The sequence below is a fragment of the Myripristis murdjan genome, chromosome 20 (genome assembly GCF_902150065.1).
Source record: "Myripristis murdjan chromosome 20, fMyrMur1.1, whole genome shotgun sequence".
NCBI classification, from domain to species: Eukaryota; Metazoa; Chordata; class Actinopteri; order Holocentriformes; family Holocentridae; genus Myripristis; species Myripristis murdjan.
This window is the reverse complement of record NC_043999.1, coordinates 19,618,746-19,643,428: the sequence shown is the minus strand read 5'-3', so window position 1 is coordinate 19,643,428 and position 24,683 is coordinate 19,618,746. Positions and strand designations below refer to the sequence as shown.

The 24,683-nt window shown below is 39.8% G+C and overlaps 1 protein-coding gene and 1 pseudogene across 2 annotated transcripts; both read right to left on the bottom strand.

Annotated features, from left to right (window-relative positions):
* Positions 1–59: 59 nt before the first annotated feature.
* On the bottom strand, positions 60–7,685 carry LOC115379251 (myosin-8-like; annotated as a pseudogene).
* Positions 7,686–10,345: 2,660 nt separating this feature from the next.
* Positions 10,346–22,861, bottom strand: LOC115378972 (myosin-7-like). 2 transcript variants are annotated; one of them, XM_030079574.1, is made up of 37 exons: positions 22,658–22,861; positions 22,387–22,530; positions 22,146–22,302; positions 22,002–22,029; positions 21,765–21,870; positions 21,441–21,533; positions 21,294–21,357; positions 21,097–21,195; positions 20,883–20,986; positions 20,640–20,778; positions 20,432–20,550; positions 20,146–20,295; positions 19,865–20,035; positions 19,432–19,741; positions 19,253–19,338; positions 18,814–19,019; positions 18,530–18,653; positions 18,298–18,434; positions 17,349–17,604; positions 17,015–17,257; positions 16,753–16,929; positions 15,163–15,308; positions 14,993–15,083; positions 14,499–14,888; positions 14,244–14,370; positions 14,045–14,163; positions 13,763–13,959; positions 13,250–13,433; positions 12,960–13,125; positions 12,734–12,858; positions 12,258–12,566; positions 11,962–12,165; positions 11,526–11,822; positions 11,010–11,114; positions 10,812–10,907; positions 10,594–10,728; positions 10,346–10,366 (listed from the first exon to the last, which is right to left on the bottom strand). In XM_030079574.1, exons 1-37 carry the CDS (start codon positions 22,859–22,861, stop codon positions 10,346–10,348), a joined length of 5,829 nt encoding a protein of 1,942 aa, XP_029935434.1. The 2 variants fall into 2 exon arrangements, with proteins under 2 accessions (XP_029935434.1, XP_029935435.1); XM_030079575.1 differs by having other exon boundaries at positions 19,253–19,326.
* Between the last annotated feature and the right edge of the window lie 1,822 nt (positions 22,862–24,683).

Sequence of the window (24,683 nt, the reverse complement as noted above, 5' to 3'; positions counted from 1 at the left end):
GCTAGACTCAAGACAGGACGGGACAGGACCCCCACAGGGGAAACATGAACTGGACACTTCTAGCACACTGGAACCCAGAAGTTCAGGTTCAGGTTCTGTTTCAGTTTTAGGTTCTGGGTCAGGTTCAGATTCTGGTTCCGTGATAGGCTCTCGTGTCTGGAACTGCTGCAGCATGGGCTTAGGAAGGTGAGGTTATGCCAACCCAGCTGGCATAGATGCATGCTGTAACACAGTCTGGACAGTTTCTGTTTGCAGGCGAGCAGACACTGGAAGCGAGCGTAAGAAGCAGCAGCTGGAGCTTTGAAGACTGGGACTAGAACTGCCATACAGGCTCTTGGAACAGGAACTGAGGCTGCAGCTTGGGCTCTTGGAACTGGGACTGGGACTGGGACTAGGACTGGGACTGCAGCTTGAATGACAGGGGGCTGCTGCAACACAGGAGGCGAGGGCGGTTACAGCCCAGGGTACTTGGCCTGCTGCAGCTCAGGAAGCTAGGCCTGTTGCAGTTCAGGAGATTAGGGCTATTGCAGCTCAGGAGACTAGGGCTGTTGCAGCTCAGGAGACTGGGGATGTTGCAGCACATCAGATGAGGGCTGCTGCAGTTGCTCCTGCAGTTTCCCCATTGTTGGCAATGTCAGTGTTGAAGTCACCCAGAAGAACCACAGAGTCCTCAGATAGTGCCCTCACTAAGACATTACCCAGTGCCTCTAGGAAGACTGGGTACTCTAAGCTGCCATTTGGCACATACACTGTCAGAGATTTCCCTCCCAGAGATTACCTCTGCCTTCCAGTCACATAGTCGTCACTTTGTTCATGTACATTTATTTATTTATTTTCATTTTATTTTAATGTTTATTTGACAGGCACGATACATACAACATTGCCACAAAAAAGGGAAAATGTGATGTATATAAGACGTCTAGCTTCAGCTAATTTGCAGTCTTTGTCCCTGGTCAGGCTTTTAGAATACAATGAGGTATACTGAAGACAGAAAAAAAATTAAATGATACAAATGCAGTGAATAATACAATAGATAAATAAACACAATTGCAGTTGTCAATTACAGATAAAAACACAAGTTGAATTTGACATTAAACATTAGGAAAGTGCTATTATGTTGACAATGGCTTAGTAGAAAATTAATGTTCACATTTCTGCTGCTTCTTGAGCCAATGTTTAACTTTCAAACTAAATCTCTTTAGTTCTGTTTGAGATTTAATTTCAGATGGTAAGGAATTCCATAGGTGAGAGGGATGATAGGCCAAATGTTGTCCTGCATCTTGGAATTTGACAGTTCTGCTTGGTTCTGATCCTTGTCATTGTCCTAGAGTCGTCTGTCTTTTTAAAGATCTGAGACATCACTTGTGGGGCCAGTCCATTTAAACACTTAAAAACAACTTTTAGGAAGGAGAACTTTATAAAATTGGAAAAAGTCAACAAATTGTATTTTTCAATGATTTTGCAGTAGTGCCATTTTTGTGATTTCTGGTCTAAAATTTTCAAAGCTTGTTTGTAAAGTGAGAATAGAGGTCTAGTAACTTGACAGGGTGAAGGATATTAGCCATTCTCAAATAATCCTCATCATCATCTCCCCCTTTCAAATGGTTCTGCTATTCGCAAGATCTTATCCCTCAGTTCTCATTTTTTCAGTAAATATGTTATCTCTCTCAGCAATTCTGTCAATTTTTTTTTTTTTTTTGATGTTAGTCTTCCCTGATTGAAACACCAAATGCTCAGTCAGCCTCTGCAAATTGGCCAGACTTTGGAACATCGAGAACCTGGTTTAAGCGTCTAAAGATGTTTAAGCTCTTATGATGCAGACAGCTGCAGCTGTTATTCACTAACAAAAGATCACCACCCTATACATTGGCACTAAAACTAACAGCTTCTTTATAACCCTACATTCCATATTGTTGGTCTGGTATTGTTTCCCTTTGTGTACCCTTGCAGACAAAGATAACTCTGTGAAATTGTTTCTGCATTCCTCTCCACTGATCATGAAGCATTCATGAAAGTGTGATCTCCACATTGGCTGCCTGTTGCAACTGCTGCCTACTTTCAACTGATTAATTGTCAATAAATCCTAAACTTAGGCCACACATAAAATAATACATCAGCTTAAGTAGTGTGTCCTTTCTTGCAGCAGTGACCGCGTCATTATGAGATGTGCATGTGTTTGCTTTTCATTCTTTTATGGTTTTAAATTCTGGAGAATTACCAGCCTCTAAATGTAGTTTTCATATCAAATACACGTGTTTAAAATGCTTAATTTGTTTGAAATTACTGCAAGATAACAATGTGTTGACTAAGGGCAATAAGGTTTTCCACTAAGTGTTTAAGGTCAAGACAGCTGTCAAAAGTAAATATTTGCACATCAGGGAAAGTGTAAGGCTGCCTGCAAGGTGATAATTTGGGCCAGAGATTCTTGGGAAAGTGTTATCTCCTCGAGTACCTTTGAACTGATCAACAGAAGCATTTTCTACTCTGAGCATCTTTCACCTCCAACCATGTTCTAGTCTTGGCTTCTTCAATTAGCCTCCAGGGGTGAACACACCTGTCCCTGTCAACAGTTCCGCAGTCAGCTGTCTTGAGTTATGGCTGCACTGTTCATTTCAGTCTTCTTTGATGTACATGAACAAATGGACTCACCTTGACTCATTCTACTGCCTTCCTTTGACTGTGTAAGCTCACAGAGTGTACTCACTGAAAGCATAATACCCCTTGTTAGGCTAACTCCACATCCAAGTCAACACTGGACAGGTTACTGTACCACCAAACAAACACACAAGACAAAGCTAAAAGCTTTGCAAAGTTATGTAATTAGGTAATATTGAAGGAGAAAAAAAGTATGGAGAAAACAAGTAAGGGTTTCTTTTTATGAGATGTAAATAAAATCAGTGTCTGGATGACTACAAGCCTATGATACTCACAAATATTTAAAGGTGTGCCATCCCACTGAAGATTTACAAAGGTAAAATCTATCAGTATTTATATTCCAGTTAAAACCCTTTTGTCTACCATAATCTTAAAATCAACAGAATAGTGTAACAAGGATGAATATTTTATTGAAAATTAAAGTAAGAATGTGAAATAAAAGTTTGAATTCACAAGGTGGCTGTCTACAAAATGATATTTTGGCTCACATACAGTTGGGAGAAAGAATTATCTCCTCCAAGACCTTTGCAGCATTCAACAGAGGCACATTCAGGTCTCCTAACTCTGCACCTCAGGTCTTCTCTAACCTTGCGTGTCTCTAATTGGCAACCAGGGCTGAACATAGCAATCTATCAGGGGTCCCATTCTCAGCTGTCTTGCACTCTTGTTAGGGTGGTTGTTCAGAACCCATGAAGTTGATGAAATAAATGGGGTCACATCATCTTTTTCTCTCTTCATCATTTGGTTCTGATGCCTGATGTTGTTTGTGTCTGTCTGCCATCCTGTGATCAAACATTATCCCTGGTCAGCGTCTCAACCCCTTCATCACTCATCAGCAAAGCAGGGGTGAGTAGAAACTGAAAATAGCAGTGATGCAGAGGTTAATCTGCCTTTGTTGTTTATTTATTATATTTTAAATTAAAATGGTTGTCATTCTCATCTTTTTAATGTAAAATAACAGCTAGTACACTGCCATGTGCTTGACAATGTACTATTTGACTTGCAGTTGCAGATGGTTAGTGTTGTTTCAGTCTTCCTCATTTTTTTGAGAAATAAAGAACCTCAATTATTAAGCACTATGCTATTTAATTATGATTGCAAAGTGTGTTTTATACAATTACTAATCCAATTTGAAATACTGCTGTGGTTTCCCCTCAGCAGTGATAAGCTTCCATATGTTTTAATTTGAAGTCAAATAATTGGTGTTCAGTTTGAAATGACCAGAATTAGAGGTTATACACTTGATACAAATGAAACACCATGTACAAGTGGCACAGATGAATAGCCATTGCACTTTGTTTTTCCTGGATTGTCATACAAATCGTCATGGCTTTGGAATTTTTTTTATTATTCCATTTTGTCCCACAAGTGTAAAGAGGAGGGGGACGTCATTTGGGAAGGTTGAATGATTGAATTAACAGTTTTACTATAACCATGAGAAAATTATTCTATAAACATGTTCGTTATATGGAGAAGAGATATTGAAAGATACAGTAATGCAACATATAGTATATACACCACCGCTACTGAGTGATTAAGAAAATATATCTGCAAATTAGTGACAACATTTCATTAGCCATAAAAAAAAGATAAACATGGGGCATGTTAAAATCCTAGAAGACCAGTGGTGATAGGTCTATATGTTAAATTGTATAGTTGTTGTCAGGTTTGACCACAGCTGTTCACATTTATCTTCCCCTACAGTGTCCCTGTTACCATGTCTTACACATGTAATGTAAACATTTCCCCACACACTTCATCACTATCAACAGCAGACTATATGGACACTGGTGTCATGCTGCAACAGCGGCAAAGTTAAAACTGCTCTGTGCTATGAGCTGGTCAGATTATCAACAACTTGTCTCTATCGAGGTTTCCTGGTTGTAAGCAGCTCTGTTTCAGTGCTGTTCAATTTCTCTCTGACCAATGAATGATGACGCAGCCCCCTCACATTGCTGCAGCCCATTTGCGAGCAGGTCCCAGCACAACTTGGCATGCTTAAAAGTAATGCCAATCAGTTCAGCAAAGTTTGACTGAGAGCAGCCAAAGTGCCAATGTAAAAACAGCAAATCACCCTTTAGTGTGAATGTAAGTGTGTTTGTCTGTCTATGTCCACTCTGTGGTGGGCTGGTGTCCTGTCCAGGGTTTTCCTCATTTTTCATCTGTTCAACTGATAAAACTTATTTGACCAGTTCGACTTTTCAAAGTAATAAGGGTGATTCAGATTTGATTTTTCAAATTAAATATGGAAAGGAAATTAGAATTGCACCTGCCTGAGCCTGGAGGCTCTTAACATGTTAAACTCTGACTCAGCAATGTCAGCCCTCTCCTCTGCTTGTTCCTCATGTGAAGTCAATAATGTTTAAGAATTTAATAAGTGAGGCAACATCTGAAATAAACTCATAATATCAGCAGACACTTTTATAGTAATTACAGTGTCCTCTGCAGCTCTCTTGTAGGATTTGACCTTCAGCTACAGTTTGTCCACCAAGTCCTGAACTTGGGCTAAATTCCTTTGGACCTCCTCAGCCTTAACCAAAATTGAATGATGTCGAAAAATGATGAGTTATGTATTATTGTAATAGTTCATGCAGAAGCTTCATTGGAATATGGCAGATAAAGTGCATATACCTGATAGGTTAGCTCTTTGATGTCTCTCTCATATTTGTGGACTCCTTTCATCATTACCCTCCTTTCCACTCCTGCTTCCAGTACCCTCACCTGTAAGATTAGGTGTTCAGTTCATCATTCTTTTCTTTTATGTAGATAACAATAAAATTTCCTACAGTATTTGCAAACCATCACCTCTACCACAGATAAAATAATAGTAGGCATCTGTGGAAAGTGAGCTTTAGTCATTTATCCTAGCATCCAACTTCTGAACCTGTTTCTTGCCACCTCTCATGACTTGCTCAACTTCATCCAAACAGTACTAAACCTTGATGGTGTTATTAACATCAGTAATAGCCTTCTTGGCCTTCTCTTTAGTATTTTTGCATTCCTGCATAGTCTATTCCACTTAATGCTCAAACTGGGCTGTGTCACCTTCAAACGTCTTGTGGTTCAACAAACTGGTGTTCAATATTAGCAAGCAAATACTGTGGTCATCTTCAGTTCGATGTGAACTGTGTCAAACTAACTAAAACACTTCAGTACAATTATTTAATTAAACCTACCACCTTCTGTACGTTTTACCTAAGAGTGCAGCAGCTGAGAGTTCAGCTCTGACTACTCGGCTGACATCCAGCAGTTCCTGCTCAGCCAATTTGTGACCTCTCAGTCTGCTCCACCAGAGACCTCAGCTCATCAAGTTCAGCCTGCAGCAAATCAATGGAACACAATAACCTCCTCCACCATAACAGCAACCATCCAAACCACTTGAAACAAGACATACGTAAGGCACAATTCTCACAGCTAAGGGGAAAATCTTCAGAACTGGATGAATTCAAATGCAAGGCAGATGAGACGGAATCAAGATGCTGTGAGAGAAAATTCCCTCTGTCTGTAAGAGATAAAACCTACATGCTTTAACATCCCCAAGACCTGAGTTGCTTAAGTTTAAAGTCATATCCTGTAGAGAAATATCTTATACAGCCATGTATTGAAAATAAATGAGACATTATCAATTTGCTAAGGAGGGTGAAGAAGGGACGGAGGGGAATGAAAATAACAACGTGCTGAGGTAAAGCTCCAGCGGGTCTTGGATTTACAACTTCCAAGAAACCAAAGGTCAAGATAGCTGTCAAGAACAATTGTTTGTGCATCAGGGAGAGTGTGATGTGTCTGAAAGGTGATAATGTGGTCCTATACATCACTGGAGGAAGTGCTACTCCCTTTATAACATATGCTGTGCACTTCTTTTAACTCCGACCCACACACGACTTTCACAACTCCACACCTTATGTTTAGAGTCCAGTCCAGCCCTTGAGGGCATTACTGAGCTTCCAGAGTGTAACATAACTTCTCTCTGTTGAGGGTCCCATTCTCAGCTGTCTTGTAATTATCATAATCTCTCTCTTCTTGTCATTCTTTGTCGATACATGCAAAAAAGAGAAGAATGAAGAATGACTGTACTCTGTGACAAGAACTACCACTGCACTGCCAAGTCTTTAAGATGGAGGCATTAGTCATCATTCAGTAATATCAGAAGACTGACCTTAATAGTATTCATATTTTGTAAACCCTTCATTGTGACTACGTATGAACAGTTGCAGACAAAACTAAAAGTACAAACAGGGTTTCCACTGACATTCGAAAGATGAATGTTCTAGATGTGAATTCAGAATTACCAGGTTTGTATAGAGATAGCAATGATTGTTTTAAACCTCTGAGAAATGACTGTACCAAAACCCTGCCCAAAAAAGTACCCTTAAGGACACTTAACATGTCTTAGACTAAATATTTTTATGTCATTTCTGATTAGAGATTATTAGACACTGAGGCTCTCTGTAGTAAGGGCAATGTAGATCATGGATAGTAGCACTATATCAAGAAGTGGCGTTGTCCTCCAGGAACTAATTTTGTTGGCTCATAAAGAACAAAAACTTTTGGCACTAGGCCCCAGTCTGAGCTATGATTAGCACTGTGAGTCCTGTTGAATGTCTTTTAATACTTGAGTCACGAGTGGTCTGTACACCACTAGATGGCAGTGTAGACAACTTTGGACAGTTCCTACTTTGCCAGTCACCAGTCACATGAACAAGGAGGAGGAGTCCTTCCTCCTTCTTAATTCCTCTAAGGCTAAGGACATGGTCATTGACCTTAGAAGAGCCCAAACCTGCTTACTTCTACCCACATACATTAAGGGGAGTCAAATAGAATTCATTGACCAGTACAAGTATCTGGGAACAATGATTGATAACAGACTAAAATTTGATGTTAACACTCAGGCTGTCTGCAGGAAGGGACAACAACATTTGTACTTCTTGAGAAAGTTGAACTCTTTTAATGTGGACCAGTGATGTCTCTTTTTTTTATAAGTCCTTTATTCAATCTGCACTCACCTTTTTTATCGCCTGGTTTGGCACCATTTGTGTCAGGGGCAAAAACCAAATGGGCCATATTGTGAAGGTAGCTGGTAAGCTGATTGGAACCCCGCAGACGTCTCTGACACACATCTTAGAGAAGCAGGTTCTTCATAAAGCTATGTCTATATTAGACTGTGAAAGCCACCCCCTCCACTGCAATTGTGAGGTTCTCCGCTCAGGCCAGAGGGTTAGAGTTCCATTTTGTAAGTATAACAGGCCCAGAAACTCCTTTGTCCCAAGAGCAGTAACCCAGCTTAATTTGCACAATACTGAATCACAGCCCTAGTGGTACCATTTCAGCCGGACTTGACTGTTGCTTGTGAGTTGTCTGTCTTGTTTTATATGTGATTTCGTCTTGATATTTGTCTAATTTTTTTTTTTTTTTACCTGCCTGCAAGCCAAGTTTCCCTTATGGGACAATTAAAAAAAAAAAAAAAAGCAGCTGAACAAATATCACTCCCAATTAACCTTTTTTCCATTCTTGTCTCTATTCCAGTCTTACTAGAGCCTGAAGTAAGCAGTGTAGATGTCCACTGTTTAACTTTTGTTGTTGTTGACACTGTTCTTGTTTTGTGTTTTAGTTGAATGTTTTATTCTTTTTTGATATAAAACATTTTCACTTAGATCACCACTGTTGTAGAGTGTCATTATCATTCACATGACGATGTTATACACTCATAATTCCAAATATGCATTATAATATAATATATGAATTAAATAATTTACTGTCCAAAAGGGAGGACCGTAAATATATTTCAAAAAATAGCACAAATGTAACTTGTACATGATTGATAAAGCAAAATATAATTCTATAATGCTGCTACAACACAAAGTAGTTGTATTTTTGTTTGCTGTTGTAATATTCTGAGTAATTAAGCATACATATATACATACATACTCCATTCAGCAAATAGAAATGAGGACATTATACTGTATGTACACACCACCAATGTCTCCCTCTTGTGATTCTAACAGGTACAATCTAGGCTTGAGACCCGATGACTCTTCTCAAGAAAGAAATGGTAAGGAAATGAATCAACATGTACTGTTTACTTATTTGTTTCATTTTCAAATGAAGTTACAATTTTGTTAAATCTCTATGTATTTCATTTACCTTTTATTTTTTTCCTTTGATTTATTTCATCAGAAAGAATGAAGATGGACAGAATTTCTAATGTGATGAATACCAAAAATCTTCCCATATAATAATGAACTGAATACTGTGTAGGCCTTCTTCATTTATGACAATAGAACTGTTTATTTGAATTTTTTTTCTGTGCCGCTATGTTTAAGGATGACAATTACCTGAAAAAAGTTCTCAAAATCATTAGCAGGGTGGAGTAGTGAATAAGAAAGTCATCTCTCTCTCAGTCATCTCTGCGCAAGATTTTGTCTAAAACTAGTGCTCTCAGGTAATACATTTGCTTATTAATTTAGTCAAGTCAAGTCAGTTGTATTTATATAGCCCAATATCACAAATTACAAATTTGTCGCTAGGGGCCTTATAGGAATACAACATTCTCTGTCCTTAGACCCTCACATCGGATGAGGAACAACTCCCTAAAAAACCTCTGTAACAGGGAGAAAAAATAAGAAGAAACTGCATCATTGCAAAAGACTTAGGCAATACTTTTTAGAAATATCTTGTCTATACCCTCTAACATGGCCTAACTTAACAAATGAAATGCCTATATAATACAACATGACTTTAGTATTATATATTTCAGTTTTATCATTATGAACTGTAATACATTAGGGTGCCTGGATGGCTCAAGGCTAAAGTCACCTGCCCACCAGCTCAGAGAACCGGGTGTGAGGGAGCATGTCCCTGTCGCTGCTCTAGTGACTCCTACTGGCTCGTTGAGGGACTGAGAGGGGAGTAGCATGAGCCTCTCCAAATGAATTTGTCAGGCAAAAAAAAAAAAAATGCTGTGACTTCACAAGCAGTGCAGGTGGACCCTTTCTGTGACCAACACTGGGGGGCAGCAGCAGCAAGGACTGGTGTACATGCAGGAAATTGGATAGATTGGGAGAACAATTCAGAAAACTACACGCAAAAAATACTAAATCAAACTCATATAACCCTAATTGTTAAGTACCATTTATCACCTACCTCTGTCACAAATGTACCAGTGATGATTTATAGGTATCTGAATAACATGTAATATTTTGACACTAAATTATCTATTAGGTCTACATAGATTAGAGTATGGCTGCCTTCTGATCTTTTTGGGTGGATCATAATGGACAAAATATATAGATCAGTAAGTAGTAATAACAAACCAACTTATTTACTGTAATATTTGTTTCCTTAGCTTTACATAATGCATGTCACTGTGTCCTTAATGATTGATACATTTAAGGTTTATGATCTGGAACAGCAGAGAATTATGGCTCTTTAAACTGATATCTTGCTTGTATGTGAAGTCAGTTAGAGTTTCCTGCCATACTATATTTGAAATGGTATTGTTGTGAATTTTTAAGATTGATAGATTTGACATATTCCAGATGTGAAATACTTTAGGAATGTATGGAAAATGTTGAACAGAACACATAAGATTTTTGAGACTTTTTTTTATTATTATTATTTTGCTTAGCATGCATTAAGTATAGACAGATTTAAGGAACTGCAATCGAGTCTTTTATAGGGCCATCTGTGAGCTTCACTCTTGATCTTGTCCTTTCTGTGAAAGAGGATGAAAGAAAGTAATAAGCAACTTCAACAGTATGAAACCAGTCAATACAAAAAGGAAAAAAATGTCAACATTACATTTTGATAAACACGTCTCCTAAGACAAGTCTCCTAAGATCTCCTGTCAAAACATTTTCAGTAACAACTGACAGTAACAGCTTAATTTTGCAGTATAACAAAATGTCCAGGAATATGAAGAAAAATGGCAGCATCACTCACCTTAGAACCAACATCACGGCTCTTAGCTCTCATTTTGTTGACCTGTGACTCAGCAATGTCAGCCCTCTCCTCTGCCTCATCCAGCTCGTGTTGCAGCTTACGGAACTTGGTCAGATTGGAGTTGGCTTGTTCCTCCTGTGAAGTCGTTGAATATTGTTTAAGTATTTTACAAGTATTGCAACACAGCTGACATAAGCCTGTTAATATCAAGTACTTACAGCCTCCTCTGCAGCTCTCTTGTAGGATTTCACCTTCAGCTGCAGTTTGTCCACTAGGTCTTGAAGACGGGATAAATTCTTCCGGTCCTCTTCAGTCTTAACCAAGTCCAGTAACAACAGCAATATGTATTACTTTAACAATTCACACAGGATTTTATGTTGAAATTACGGAAAATAAAGTACATAATATGAATTTACCTGATAGGTAAGCTCCTTGATACGCCTCTCATATTTACGAACACCCTTCACAGAGTCACTGCTTTTCCTTTGCTCAGCTTCCACTTCTGCTTCCAGCTCCTTCACCTATAAAAATGTTGGGTGTTAGCATTCACTTCAGAATACTCCCATGTGGTTAGGAATGAATGTCTAAATTCTATTTTTCAACAATGCCTCAAGCAGTGCTGAAAGATATACGTAGATCTTTTCTGTATTTGTGCTTAGATAAAGTAAAAGTGCTTATTGTGAAGAAATGTGCCTGTTAACCTTTAAATTAACCGATACAAATAAGTACAGTGTAGTTTGAACTCCTAACAGTGCATCATATTTTCTGAGTTTATTATATGTTTTGCATGTAAAACTTTACATTTTTCTGATGACTACAGTCATCAGATAAATGTAGTGAAGTGAAAATCACAACATTTCCCCCAGAATTGTTCTGGAGTGAAAGTATCACAAGTTATTTCAGTCTAAGGAAAGTGATGCTTTGTTACTCACCCTGACCTCCAGCTTCTGAATTTGTTTCTTGCCACCTTTCATGGCGATTTGCTCAGCTTCATCCAAACGGTGCTGCAGGTCCTTGATGGTTTGCTCCATGTTCTTCTTCATGCGCTCTAGGTGAGCGCTGGTGTCCTGCTCCTTCTTTAGCTCTTCTGCCATCATGGCAGCATCAGTGATGGCCTTCTTGGCTTTCTCCTCAGCATTTCTACACTCCTGCACAGCCTCTTCCACTTCATTCTGAAGCTGGGATGTGTCACCTTCAAGCTTCTTCTTCTGGTTCAGCAGGCTGGTGTTCTACAGATAATACAGAAGAAAGATTAGATGATTACAGTTTCTTAGTGACGATGGGTAAAAATTTCCATGCAGTATTACAGAAACACATACAAGAACTAACATTGATATAATGATATATAACATAGTGGCTTTGACATACCTGAGAGTGCAGCAGCTGAACTCTCTCACTGACATCCAGCAGTTCCTGCTCAGCCAGTTTGCGACCTCTCTCAGTCTGCTCCACCAGAGACCTCAGCTCATCAAGTTCAGCCTGCAGCAGATTGTTGCGTCTCTCCACAATGGCAATGTTCTCCTTCAGGTCATCATTGGCACGAAGAGCATCATCCAGCTGCAGCTGGGAGTCCTGTAGACATTTTATACAGGTTTTTAGTAGCTCCATATGATTTATATTATGACACCAGTTATCACAGAAGTACTGATGATATGAAATGTTACCTTGAGATGTGAATGGATACCCTTGAGCTGCTTCTGAGCCTCTGCTGCCTGCCTGTTGGCCTGGCTGAGCTGGATCTCCATCTCATTCAGATCTCCCTCCATCTTCTTCTTCAGCCTTAGTGCCTCATTTCTACTGCGAGTCTCAGCTTCCAGAGAGCTTTGCAGAGTGTCCACCACTCTCTGCTGGTTCCTCTTGGTCATCTCCATCTCCTCATCCTTCTCAACCAGTTTACGCTCAATGTCAGCCTTAACTTGGTTGAACTCAAGCTGAGCCCGAAGGATCTTTCCTTCTTCATGCTCAAGGGAGCCCTGTACAAAAAAATAATGAACTGTTTTTTTGGTTCCAAGGTGTTACAGCTAAAACACTTTTTTAATTAAATCAAGAAAGTAATTCATAATGATGTGTATAGTGTTATTATAAATATAATAATTAGAACTTAGCTACACATGTATATGAGATTTTCAATATTTCTCACCTCAGCTTCCTCCAGTGCAGCTTGTATCTCAGCCTTCTCCTGTTCCAGCTGTTTACGGACCTTCTCCAACTCATGGATGCTCTTTCCTCCCTCACCAAGTTGCTCAGTCAGGTCAGAAATTTCCTCTGTTTTAAAAGTAATGAATTAGCCTATTTAACTTTTGTTTCAGTCTTCCCACACTCTCTCTCATTAAATAAAGAATGACATATAAATTATATCATCTTACCTTGAAGGTTCTTGTTTTCTCTCTTCATGGTCTCCAGATGATCCAGAGACTCTTCATAAGAGTTCTTGAGTTTGAAGAGCTCAGTGCTGAGAGATCTGGATTCTTTCTGAGCACTTTCCAGCTCAGTCTGGGACTCCTCATACTTCTGTTTCCACTCTGCAAGGACCTTGTTGAATAATATATCACAGCAGATATGTGAAAAAAATCTGAATTCTTAAAATACCCAAAAATAATACTCTGCATTAAATTGTATGGCTATCAATTTTAATTTTTTTTCCACCTTTTGTTACCTTATCAAAGTTTCTTTGTTTCTTGTCCAGAGCTGCTGCAGCAGCATTAGATCTCTCCACATCCACCATGAGATCCTCAATTTCACCCTGGAGTCTGTGTTTAGTTTTCTCCAGGGAGGAGCATTTAGCATTGACAGCTTCCACAGCTTCCTCTGCATCCTGCAGACGCTGAGCCAGCTTTTTCCTAAGTGAAAAATGAAAAAAAAAATTTAAATAAAATCATTTTTCACACAAATTCTTAAGGGATATATCCAGGCCAAATGTATGAACCATTTTTAGATTTCTTTTATGAGGCATGTTTTCAGTGATTATGCCAGTATGCAAAGACCAGGTAAAACTGGCTGCATTGTACACATAAGATTTTAGGTTTGGTCTGACTGGAGGATATTTTTATGAAATCATATTCAGCACTGTACAGCTATTGCATGTAGATAAATGTTTTGTCCTGCATTGAATGGCATGAAGAACTGATTGAACATAAGGTTTGAAAGAGTTTATTTTTGAAGTACTTACTTTGCATCCTCAAGCTCCTCAGTCCTCTGGATGGCATCAGTTTCATACTTTGTTCTCCACTGAGCCACCTCAGAGTTGGCCTTGGACATGCTGCGTTGCAGCTCAGCCTTGGCCTCCTGCTCCTCCTCATACTGCTCCCTCAGCAAGTCACAGTCATGACGAGCAGACTGCACTGCATGGGCAAGTGCATTCTTGGCCTGTAAGATGAAAATATGAGCTGCTGGAAATATGCTGTCAAACAATTTTAATGTCCCTCTGGATACTGTCTCATAATTGAAATACCTTGACTTCCTCCTCCAGTTGTCTCTTGAGGTCTTCAATTTGCTGAGTGTATGACTGCTTTCCTCTGGTTAGCTGGGAGACAAGAGAGTCTTTCTCTTCCAGCTGCCTCGCAAGCTCACCTGTTGTTAAGCAATGCCTGAAATTATCCTTTCATTTCAACACTGATTATGAATCTCAAACATTCAAGCAGTTATCTTACCATTCTCAGTTTGAAGCTTAGCTTTTTGCATGGTGAAATCATTGATGATACGCTGGCCTTCATCAGTTTTTGTCCTAAATTCACTCATCTGATCTTCAAGAGTGCGACACATTTTCTCCAAGTTGGTCTGAAAATGCAATATGCTTCTTTATTCTAGGAATTGTTTCAGGAAATCTACAACAGAGACCGATAACATTGTACTGTTCCAGGCAAACAGTACAATTTTTACAAGGTTATTTGGTTGGTTGTACTCACTTTGGCTTTGACAATCTGCTCCATGTTGGAGACCACATCATCAAGCTCCAGTCTGAGCTCACTCTTCTCCTTCTCCAGCTTCTGCTTGACTCTCTGAAGGTTGTCAATCTGCTCTCCCAGGTCAGCCACACTGTCAGCATTCTTCTTTCTCAGTGCAGCAGCGGTGGCTTCATGTTGCAGAGTGGCCTCTTCAAGGTCTCTGCGCACCTTCTGGAACTCAGCCTCCCTCTTCTTGTTCATCTCAATCTGGGCAGCAGTGGCTCCACCAGCCTCCTCCAGCCTTTCACTGATCTCCTCCAGCTCTCTGGACAAATCTGCCCTCTGTTTCTCCACCTTGGCTCGTGCAGCTCTCTCTGCCTCAAGCTCTTCCTCCAGCTCCTCAATGCGGGCCTAAGATGCAAGATTTCCATTTGGGAGGCAAATTAATCAAGCAGTGCAACGTCTCCTCATAATTTAAATTATTAACAAAATAATTGCATGTTATGTGAGCTAACCTGCAGCTCCTTGAGTTTTTTCTGAAGTTGGGCCCCCATTGCTTGCTCATCCTCAATCTTACTGAGTAATTGGCTTATCTCAAAGTCCTTTCTGTTGAAAGAAAAATTTACCTTCAGCATGTAACTCTGGACAGTTTTTAAATAAATTGTAATTGTAAGAAGAGACTTACTTCTTAAGCCTCTCTTCAAGTTGCTGCTTGTCGTTTTCCAGATCCATTAGGCTCTCCTGGCTCAACTTCAAGTCACCTTCAAGTTTCCTTTTGGCCCTCTCAAGGTCCATCCTCACCTTCTTCTCTTGTTCCAGAGAACCTTCAAGCTATTACAAATGCATAGAATTAATAGAATTCATTTTCCTCATATATATACACACACACACACACACACATACATATATAGATAGATAGATAGATAGATAGATAGATAGATATGTGTACATATATACATATACACTATATTACCAAAAGTATTCGCTCACCCATTCAAATGATCAGAATCAGGTGTCCTAATCACTTGGCCTGGCCACAGGTGTATAAAATCAAGCACTCAGGCATGCAGACTGTGAAACAAGACATTTGTGGAAGAATGGGCCGCTCTCAGGAGCTCAGTGAATTCCAGCGTGGAACTGTCATAGGATGCCACCTGTGCAACAAATCCAGTCGTGAAATTTCCTCGCTCCTAAATATTCCACAGTCAACTGTCAGCTCTATTATAACAAAATGGAAGCGTTTGGGAACAACAGCAACTCAGCCACGAAGTGGTAGGCCACGTAAAGTGACGGAGAGGGGTCAGCGGATGCTGAAGCGCATAGTGCAAAGAGGTCGCCGACTTTCTGCACAGTCAATTGCTACAGAGCTACAAACTTCATGTGACCTTCAGATTAGCCCAAGTACAGTACGCAGAGAGCTTCATTGAATGGGTTTCCATGGCCGAGCAGCTGCAGCCAAGCCACACATCACCAAGTGCAATGCAAAGCGTCGGATGCAATGGTGTAAAGCACGCCGCCACTGGCCTCTAGAGCAGTGGAGACGCGTTCTCTGGAGTGATGAATCACGCTTTTCCATCTGGCAATCTGATGGACGAGTCTGGGTTTGGAGGTTGCCAGGAGAACGGTACATTTCAGACTGCATTGTGCCGACTGTGAAATTTGGTGGAGGAGGAATTATGGTGTGGGGTTGTTTTTCAGGAGCTGGGCTTGGCCCCTTAGTTCCAGTGAAAGGAACTTTGAATGCTTCAGGATACCAAAACATTTTGGACAATTCCATGCTCCCAACCTTGTGGGAACAGTTTGGAGCGGGCCCCTTCCTCTTCCAACATGACTGTGCACCAGTGCACAAAGCAAGGTCCATAAAGACATGGATGACAGAGTCTGGTGTGGATGAACTTGACTGGCCTGCACAGAGTCCTGACCTGAACCCGATAGAACACCTTTGGGATGAATTAGAGCGGAGACTGAGAGCCAGGCCTTCTCGACCAACATCAGTGTGTGACCTCACCAATGCGCTTTTGGAAGAATGGTCAAAAATTCCTATTAACACTCTCCTCAACCTTGTGGACAGTCTTCCCAGAAGAGTTGAAGCTGTAATAGCTGCAAAAGGTGGACCGACATCATATTGAACTCTATGGGTTAGGAATGGGATGGCACTTCAGTTCATAGTATGAGTAAAGGCAGGTGAGCGAATACTTTTGGTAATATAGTGTATATGTATGTATATATGTGTGTGTGTGTGTGTGTGTGTGTGTGTGTGTAATTTTATACGCACATCATCAACTTGCTGCTCCAGCTTGGCCTTGGCCTTGGTCAGAGTATTGACTTTGTCCTCTTCACTCTGCAGGTCATCCAGTGTTTGCTGATGAGCCTCCTGAAGAGCTTTCTTCTCCTTGGTCAGCTTGGCAATGATTTCATCCAATGCTGCCATTTCTTCAGTCAGGTTTTTCACCTAAAGTATTATATAATCAGTATATCTGCAAGTATATGTGTAAGTGTAATTTTTATCACCATCAATTCAAAAAACTTTACAGTACTTTGTTCTCAGTAGCATGTTTTTCCTTTTCAACTTTAGCCAGAGTGAGCTCCAGATCATCAATATCCTTCTTGAGCTCTGAACACTCATCCTCCAGCTTCCTCTTCTTAGCAGTCAGCTCAGCATTCATCTCCTCTTCATCCTCCAGTCTCTCCGTCAGCTCTTTGACTTTGGCCTCAAGCTGGATCTTGCTCTTGATCAGACCCTCACAGCGCTCTTCAGCATCTGAGAGATTGTCTTGTTCCTACAGATAGTGCATTTAAGGAATATTGTTATTGACTTGAAGTTTGATATGCTTTTTGATTATTTTAGGTGAACTTGATGTCTGAACTTACAGACTGGACTTGAAGTTGCAAGTCATTCTTCTCTTGGAGAAGTGAGACCATTTTTTCCTCCAACTCCTTCTTGCGAGCTTCAGATTTAGCATAAGCCTCTTTAAGCTTGGTGAATTCTTCCTTCATGTTGGCCATCTCCTTCTCAGTTTCAGCTGTTTTCAACAGAGGCTTGATCTTGAAGTACATCTTCATCCAGGGCCAATTCTTGACTCCCATGAAGGCACGCACGTTCCACTGGATCACCAGCAAGGAATCCCTTTTGATGGAAAATTTGTTGTTTATTGAGTCTTCTTCACATCTATTATGCTGGAGCCAGACTGATTATCTATACCTGTGCATGACAGCTGCCTCTCTGAACTGCTGTGACTCTTACATGTGTGGTGTCCACACAGACACCAGTGCTGCTGCGGCACTATTACTGACAGCCCTGTCTTTTTACATTGAGTTTGCCTTTAATCATGTCCAATGTAATTTTTTAAATTTCCGGAACAGAAGGTTGTAGCAACAAGGCACCAACACTGGTGTGTTCAGCATCCTGGAAAACCCTTACAGGGGTAGCCTTCACTTTCTCCATGCAATTGCTGAAGTAATTTGTTTTTTCATGTCCATGACATGTTCTACAAATATAGATATTGTTGAAAGGTGTCAGTTATGTAATGTTGCAGGTATGTTGTCAAAATGACTATTACCAGATCATTTTCCCTGTCAATTTTTGGTGAGAACCATGTCCCTCACGCAGAGAAACTCTAGCCAATGAGCTGCTTCAGCAAGCCTTGAGCCATGCCTGAGACGTGCTGCTCACGCAGGCTGTGTGTCTGCTCTAATCTCTTAATATGGGAGCCAAAATGAAAATGAATAGGTTTGGTGGCACACATGCACTGCTCAGGTAGACAGTGTGGCCCAGATGTTATGCACTCTTTAAATGTGAGTATAAGCAGTAGTATTGTACCTGCGCTCAACAATTTTCTGGAATTCAATTCTGGCAAGTATTCCTCGGGCTCTTGCCTGAATTCCAGTGATGATCAGAGCAAGACGATCATCTCTCATCTCCTCAAGAACACCCAGGAGACCAGCTTTGAAGAACACCTAGTGAGGATACAAGCAGATTTATTTATTTATTCATTCATTTATTAATGTGTTAATTTATTCGTTCATTCATTCATTTTTAAACAATGTGCTACCTTGGTGTGTCCCAGTTTATACTGCTCATGGTCAATATCCAGAGAGCCCAGCAGTTTTTCTGCTGCTTTCTTGTTGTCAATGAACTGCCCCTCAGGGATAGAATTTGGATTCAGGATACGGTATCTGAAACAGGGAAAAATTATATATAATTATATATTAAAATTATATATACGTAGATATAGAAGTATAAATATGTATATACACATATACATGCACATACATACACATGTATGTGTGTGTGTTTATATATATATAAATACATATGTTGTTTTCTTGTCTTTACCTTTGTTTGAAGTCTCCATACTGGATCCTGTTGGGAAATCCTTTTCTGCAAATCCTGATGCCTTCCAGCACACCGTTACAGCGCAGCTGGTGCATGACTAGGGGATTCTCCATTACACCAGGAGTCTTGGTCTCATTAGGGATCAGGCAGCGCACAAAGTGGGGGTGAGTTGACCTCAGGTTGGTCATGAGTTTGTTCAAGTTTTCCTGTAAGGATTAAAAATTCAGTCATGTGAAGTCACATTGTACAAGAAGGAATCATCAGTCTCCATACATACATACATACTATATCTATATCTATATCTGTAGATATATAGATATAGATGTGTGTGTGTGTGTGTGTGTGTGTGTGTGTGTGTGTGTGTGTGTGTTTGCACAAGTAGCGTTTTTACCTTAAAAGAAAAATCAATAAAATTTTGTAGATTTAAAGTTCTATTCACCCTGTGCAAAGCAGATACAGTCTGGAAAGAGGAACCCTTCTTCTTTCCACCTCCCTTTCCTCCTTTGCCTCCACCTGACTCCTGGGCTGTGTACGATATTCAAAATGCAACATTAGATTTTTTAAGTCTTTTTAAAATCCAAAGACAAACAGTGTTTGCATCTACAATATAAAGGCTACCTGAGTCTGCTCCAGCATAGCCAATGAAAAGATTGGCCAACACCTTGAGGGTTGACTTTTGGAAGAGTCCTACCACAGTCTCATTCAGTGGGTCCTTGTTCTTCTCCAACCAGTTAGTGATGTTGTAATCAACAGTACCAGCATAGTGAACCAGGGAGAAATGAGCCTCTGGTTTACCCTTGACAATCCTGGGCTTCTGGAAGTTGGGATTTTTACCAAGATGGTGGTCATATAGCTTGGACTTGAAGGATGAATCACTGGCTTTGGGGAACATGCACTCCTCTTCAAGGATGGACATGATACCCATGGGCTGGTGGGATAGACAGACCATTATGAATACAAGTACAATGGCTCTTATGTTGTGTCACTTTTTCAGTAGAATAAATCATCCATTATCTTCAGTTTTCTGAACTGCAGGACTAATTACACCAACCTTCTCAATGAGTTCAATGCAGGCAGCCAAGTCCATGCCAAAGTCAATGAACTCCCATACAATTCCCTCTTTCTTGTACTCCTCTTGCTCCAGCACAAACATGTGGTGGTTGAAGAACTGTTGCAGCTTCTCATTAGTGAAGTTGATACACAGTTGCTCAAAGGTGTTGAACTGAAATGTTGATGAAACATTTTAGAGAGATGTTAATCACTTTGCTGTTTCATCTAAATAATTGGGTTTTTTTATGCACACAGAATGGTTGTTTCATATCCAGCACTCACATCAAAGATCTCAAATCCAGCAATGTCCAGCACGCCAATGAAGTACTGGCGAGGTTGCTTTGTATCCAGAGATTGGTTGATTCTCACCACCATCCACAGGAACATCTTCTCGTACACTGACTTGGACAGTGCACCAATTGAGTAGTACACCTGTCATATCAGCCAGTATTGATTATCTTAAGATTTGCTTTGCTTCGGATGTGTTTCCCCTCTGCCTTTGCACTGTGAACTCTCCTCCAACAAGAAAATAGGAACATGAAAACTGACAAACCATATGAAGACTCACCTGCTGCACGCTCTGACCTTTGGTGACCCACTCATTTCCTACTTTGACCCTTGGGTGGCACAGGCCCTTCAGCATATCAGCAGAGTTCAAGCCCATCAGATATGCGACCTTGTCAACATCTGCAACAACAGAATGTTATCGTTTTATGTATAATTAAAACTTCCTAAATTTTATGTTTAGATGGATATTTGTTTTGGATGCTTATTACCTTCAGTGCCATCAGCCTCTGCCTGCTCTTCCCTCTGCTTCTGCTTGAACTTCGTGTTGCCAAAGTGCATGATAGCACCAGTCAGCTTGTAAATCCCATTTTTCTCCTCTTGGGTGAAACCCAGCACATCAAAAGCTTCCTTTAATAGAATAAAAATGTCCATTCAAATATTTTTAGTAAAATTAAAGGGCTTTTGGCAAATTGCCTTCATGTTTGATCATTAGGATGTAGTGTATTCCTTACATCAGTGGCAATTAGCTCATCAGAATCATTAATTGAAGCTACAGTAATCTCTCCTTGGGAGATGTAAGAATAGTCATAGGGGTTGCTTGTGATGAGCAGCATCTCTGGAAAAACAAAACAGTTTATGTGGAAGTTAATGTAATACTGTTTGGGTTTATTAAAGGGTGTTATGTGGCAATTGTACTTAACAGATGAAGGTTTAATTGTTAGTCACCCAGCAGTTCTGGTTTCCTTTGGGACAGAATCTGATAGAAGATATGGTAGTCTCTCTCAGCCTTAAGCTGATAAGTGACACGGGACTTCTCCAGAAGATCTGTCAAAACATAACATTTATATAGATATTGGTCTGAGGCATGTATTTCACCAGAGAAAAGTCTTTTGGTTGTCAAATCATGATTTTACTGTACTTACAAGTTTCAATGTCAGCTGAAGACAGTTTCCCACTGACTCCAAAATGAATTCGGATGAATTTACCCTATGGTGGGAAATATATTCACATGCTCAGAGCATTACACAATAAGATCTAAGTTCTTGGTCTGAGACATAAACAAAACTCACAAATCTAGAAGAGTTGTCATTTCTGATGGTCTTGGCATTCCCAAAAGCCTCCAGAGCAGGGTTGGCCTGGATGATTTGATCCTCCAGGGTTCCCTAGAATTAAGAAAATTTAACCATCACAACTGCTATGTAGTGTATCAGCATGGCATAGTTTAGCTGTGTCCCAATAAATACAAATTATCTATACATTCTTAGCCATCCTAATGCTGTGTGTCTAACACTTTAGAGATGATTTGAATTTCTATATAGAGCATCATGGAAACAAAGTAGTTACGTTAGTTAAGTAGTTATCTCAGATGTAAACGATTTATAACATTTTGACACCTTTTTTTCAGCAGAAGCATCCTTCTTTCCAGTAACAGCTGCAATGCTGGCAAAATATTGAATGACTCTCTTGGTGTTCACAGTCTTTCCAGCACCAGATTCTCCACTGGGAATGAAAATACAAAATAAGTGTAATTCTTCATCATAAAAATCCATGTAGTCCCCACTTCATTCATATAAATATATATATGTGTGTGTGTGTGTGTGTGTGTGTGTGTGTGTATTCAATATACTTACGTGATAAGGACAGACTGGTTCTCCCTGTCTGTTGAAAGAAAACAAGAGTCATGTTAATATATATATATATATATAGTTTACATTTTTCTGACATTGCTAGTTTTATGGAAATCAATTCACATGATAAAAATATTTTTGTATTACCTGCCAGCATGTATTGGTAAGCATTGTCAGAGATGGAGAAGATGTGAGGAGGAGCTTCAGTTCTTTTCTTGCCTCTGTAGGCTTTGACTACTGACTGATCGTATACTGGCAGCCACTTGTAGGGGTTGACAGTCACACAGAACAGCCCTGAGTACGTCTGTGGAGGAAGATAAAGCAATTTTATTGGCTGAATGGACACTCTCATACAGTGCAGGTCTCTATATAGGTCATGCCTACTTACATAGATCATCCATGCTGCATAACGCTCTTTGAGGTTAAACAGCACAGCAGGTTCATGGAGGAAGGTGAACATCGCCATGTCCTCAATTTTATCAAACTTTGGCGGGTTTTGGGGGTGGACATCACAATCCTTCACAGTCACTGTCTGAAACAAAAGAGGATAAACTTAAAACTTTTGTTTTGCTTCATCTTCAGACTCATTACAATAGCCAGGCAAAGACAGAATGTGTGGATTTTCAGTCTTTGCAACTTTGCAGGTGCGTCTTGCATACCTTCCCGAATTCAGTATCAACAGTGACTTTGTCCCCATCTCTGCTGGTTACTTGGGCTTTAACATACTCAACCTCGGGGTCTGGCACAAAACACTCCTTCTTCATGTCAAAGGGCCGAGTCTGGGCCTCGAGACGCTCCTTTTCTGACTTCCTCAGAAAAGGAGCTGCTGCCCCAAACTCCGCCATAATGGCGTCACTGGCCATCTTGGTGTCTGTACAGTAAGAAGTAGACTTACATATAGATACATTCCTGTATGAAACATTGTTTGCACAAGGATGGTTATTTTGTCATTTTTCTGTTAGAATTTCCTAAATGACATTGTAGCATTATCTCTAAACCCAACCATGTTCTCAACAGTGAATAAGTACAGATACCATCAAACTGGAGATACAGGGTTCCATGTTTTAATAGGGTTAGATTGAAACACTCTTTTGTGTATCAGTCAGTCTTAAAGTTAGATGTGGAGCACAATCCCAGATCAAATATACACTGATGTGCTTTGATATCTGCACAAAGTATTGTCCTCATTTTGTCTCTTGTCCTAATTTGTTTTTTTGGTATATGCTGTAACAAATGTTGCTGCTGTTGATGCATGAAAAATTCAGCCCTGGCTAATAATATAGTGTAAATCAATCAATCAGTCAGTCAGTCATAATATGAATTTAGCATGGATTCCATGTAAAACAGCTTCTTACCTGTGTTTCAGTCCCTTTGGTGAGTTGGTACAATGGATTTCTGTAGCAAATTATACAGAAAAAATACTGTTAACTTATTGCTCAGCGACTTATTGCTCAACTGTTTTGTACTGTTAAATGAAGAACCATCCTCTAATAATAATCTGCATTAGAGTGCTTACCCTCAGGTTGTCTGGTAACTTACTTTGGTCCAGGCCTCCAACCCTCTTTATAAAGGATATTGTCCAACCATACAAGGCAATGAGATGAATTATTCAGAGCTTCCACAAGACAATCTACATATTTAGGTTGGGCCTGTTTACCTCTGTAGCTTATATGGCAGTGTGTCAAAAAAAAAAAAATTGAGCACTCCCAGTATGGAAAACCTCCTAGTGAGATGACTTGTGGTCAACAATTGTACATTTAAAAACCTCTTTTTCTGTTTTAGCCTACACATCCCCATTCCTTCCCTGTGGCATTTGTAGGTTTCATAGAACAATTGTGTAAGCCACAGATTTTTTTGTCCCCTTGTCCAAAGGATAACGATAAATGTATGCTGAAATTGATATGAGACTATAAAAATGGCTTGGAGTTTGGGCATATTCTTTAATTTATTCATGTGACGTAAGCAAGTTCAGCTGTCTTTTGCTGACAAAGGCAAGGTCAGAATTCTCTACATTATCACAAGGAGTAACAGCTATAGTAAGCACAACCTATGGCCTGTCTTGTCGACTGTTTCTTTTTATCCTTGTGGACAAAGATAAACCTGTGAGATTCCTCTTGAATTCTTTGTAACACTTGGTGAGGTTTGTCTGATAGCTAGACCTTGCCCTGCCATTGTTCTGCCTCCCTTGTGGCAGGTGCTTTATGTTTGTATAGGTCTCAGTGGACATAAATAAATACTTAAAGGCCACACATGGAACAGCGCCTCTCAGTTTAGCAAGCAAGGTTGTAAAAGAGTTTGTATGAAGTATGGACTTGGTGTTAGCTGGGTTTAATGAAAATATTTAATAAGAATACAGTAACACTGTACATCACAAAAACTGTATCCAAGAGAGCATATTTACTGTATTCTCTTCATCCTGTCATCTCTTCAATATTGGACGACCTAAGATCTCAACTCTGATATGCTGAAAATGTCACAAAATCACATTCAAACATCCCCAACATAGCACATTTTAGATAAACAAATGGAAATTAGATTTTTTTTTCTTGTTGGCAAGACAGCATAAAAACATAAAAATTCATGAATTAAATAAGAACAAACCTAAGTGACAGTTATGAAAAACAAGTGCAAGGAAAACAAGATTCGAGATCCATGGATCGAAGACAAGAGAGGCTCAACTAAATA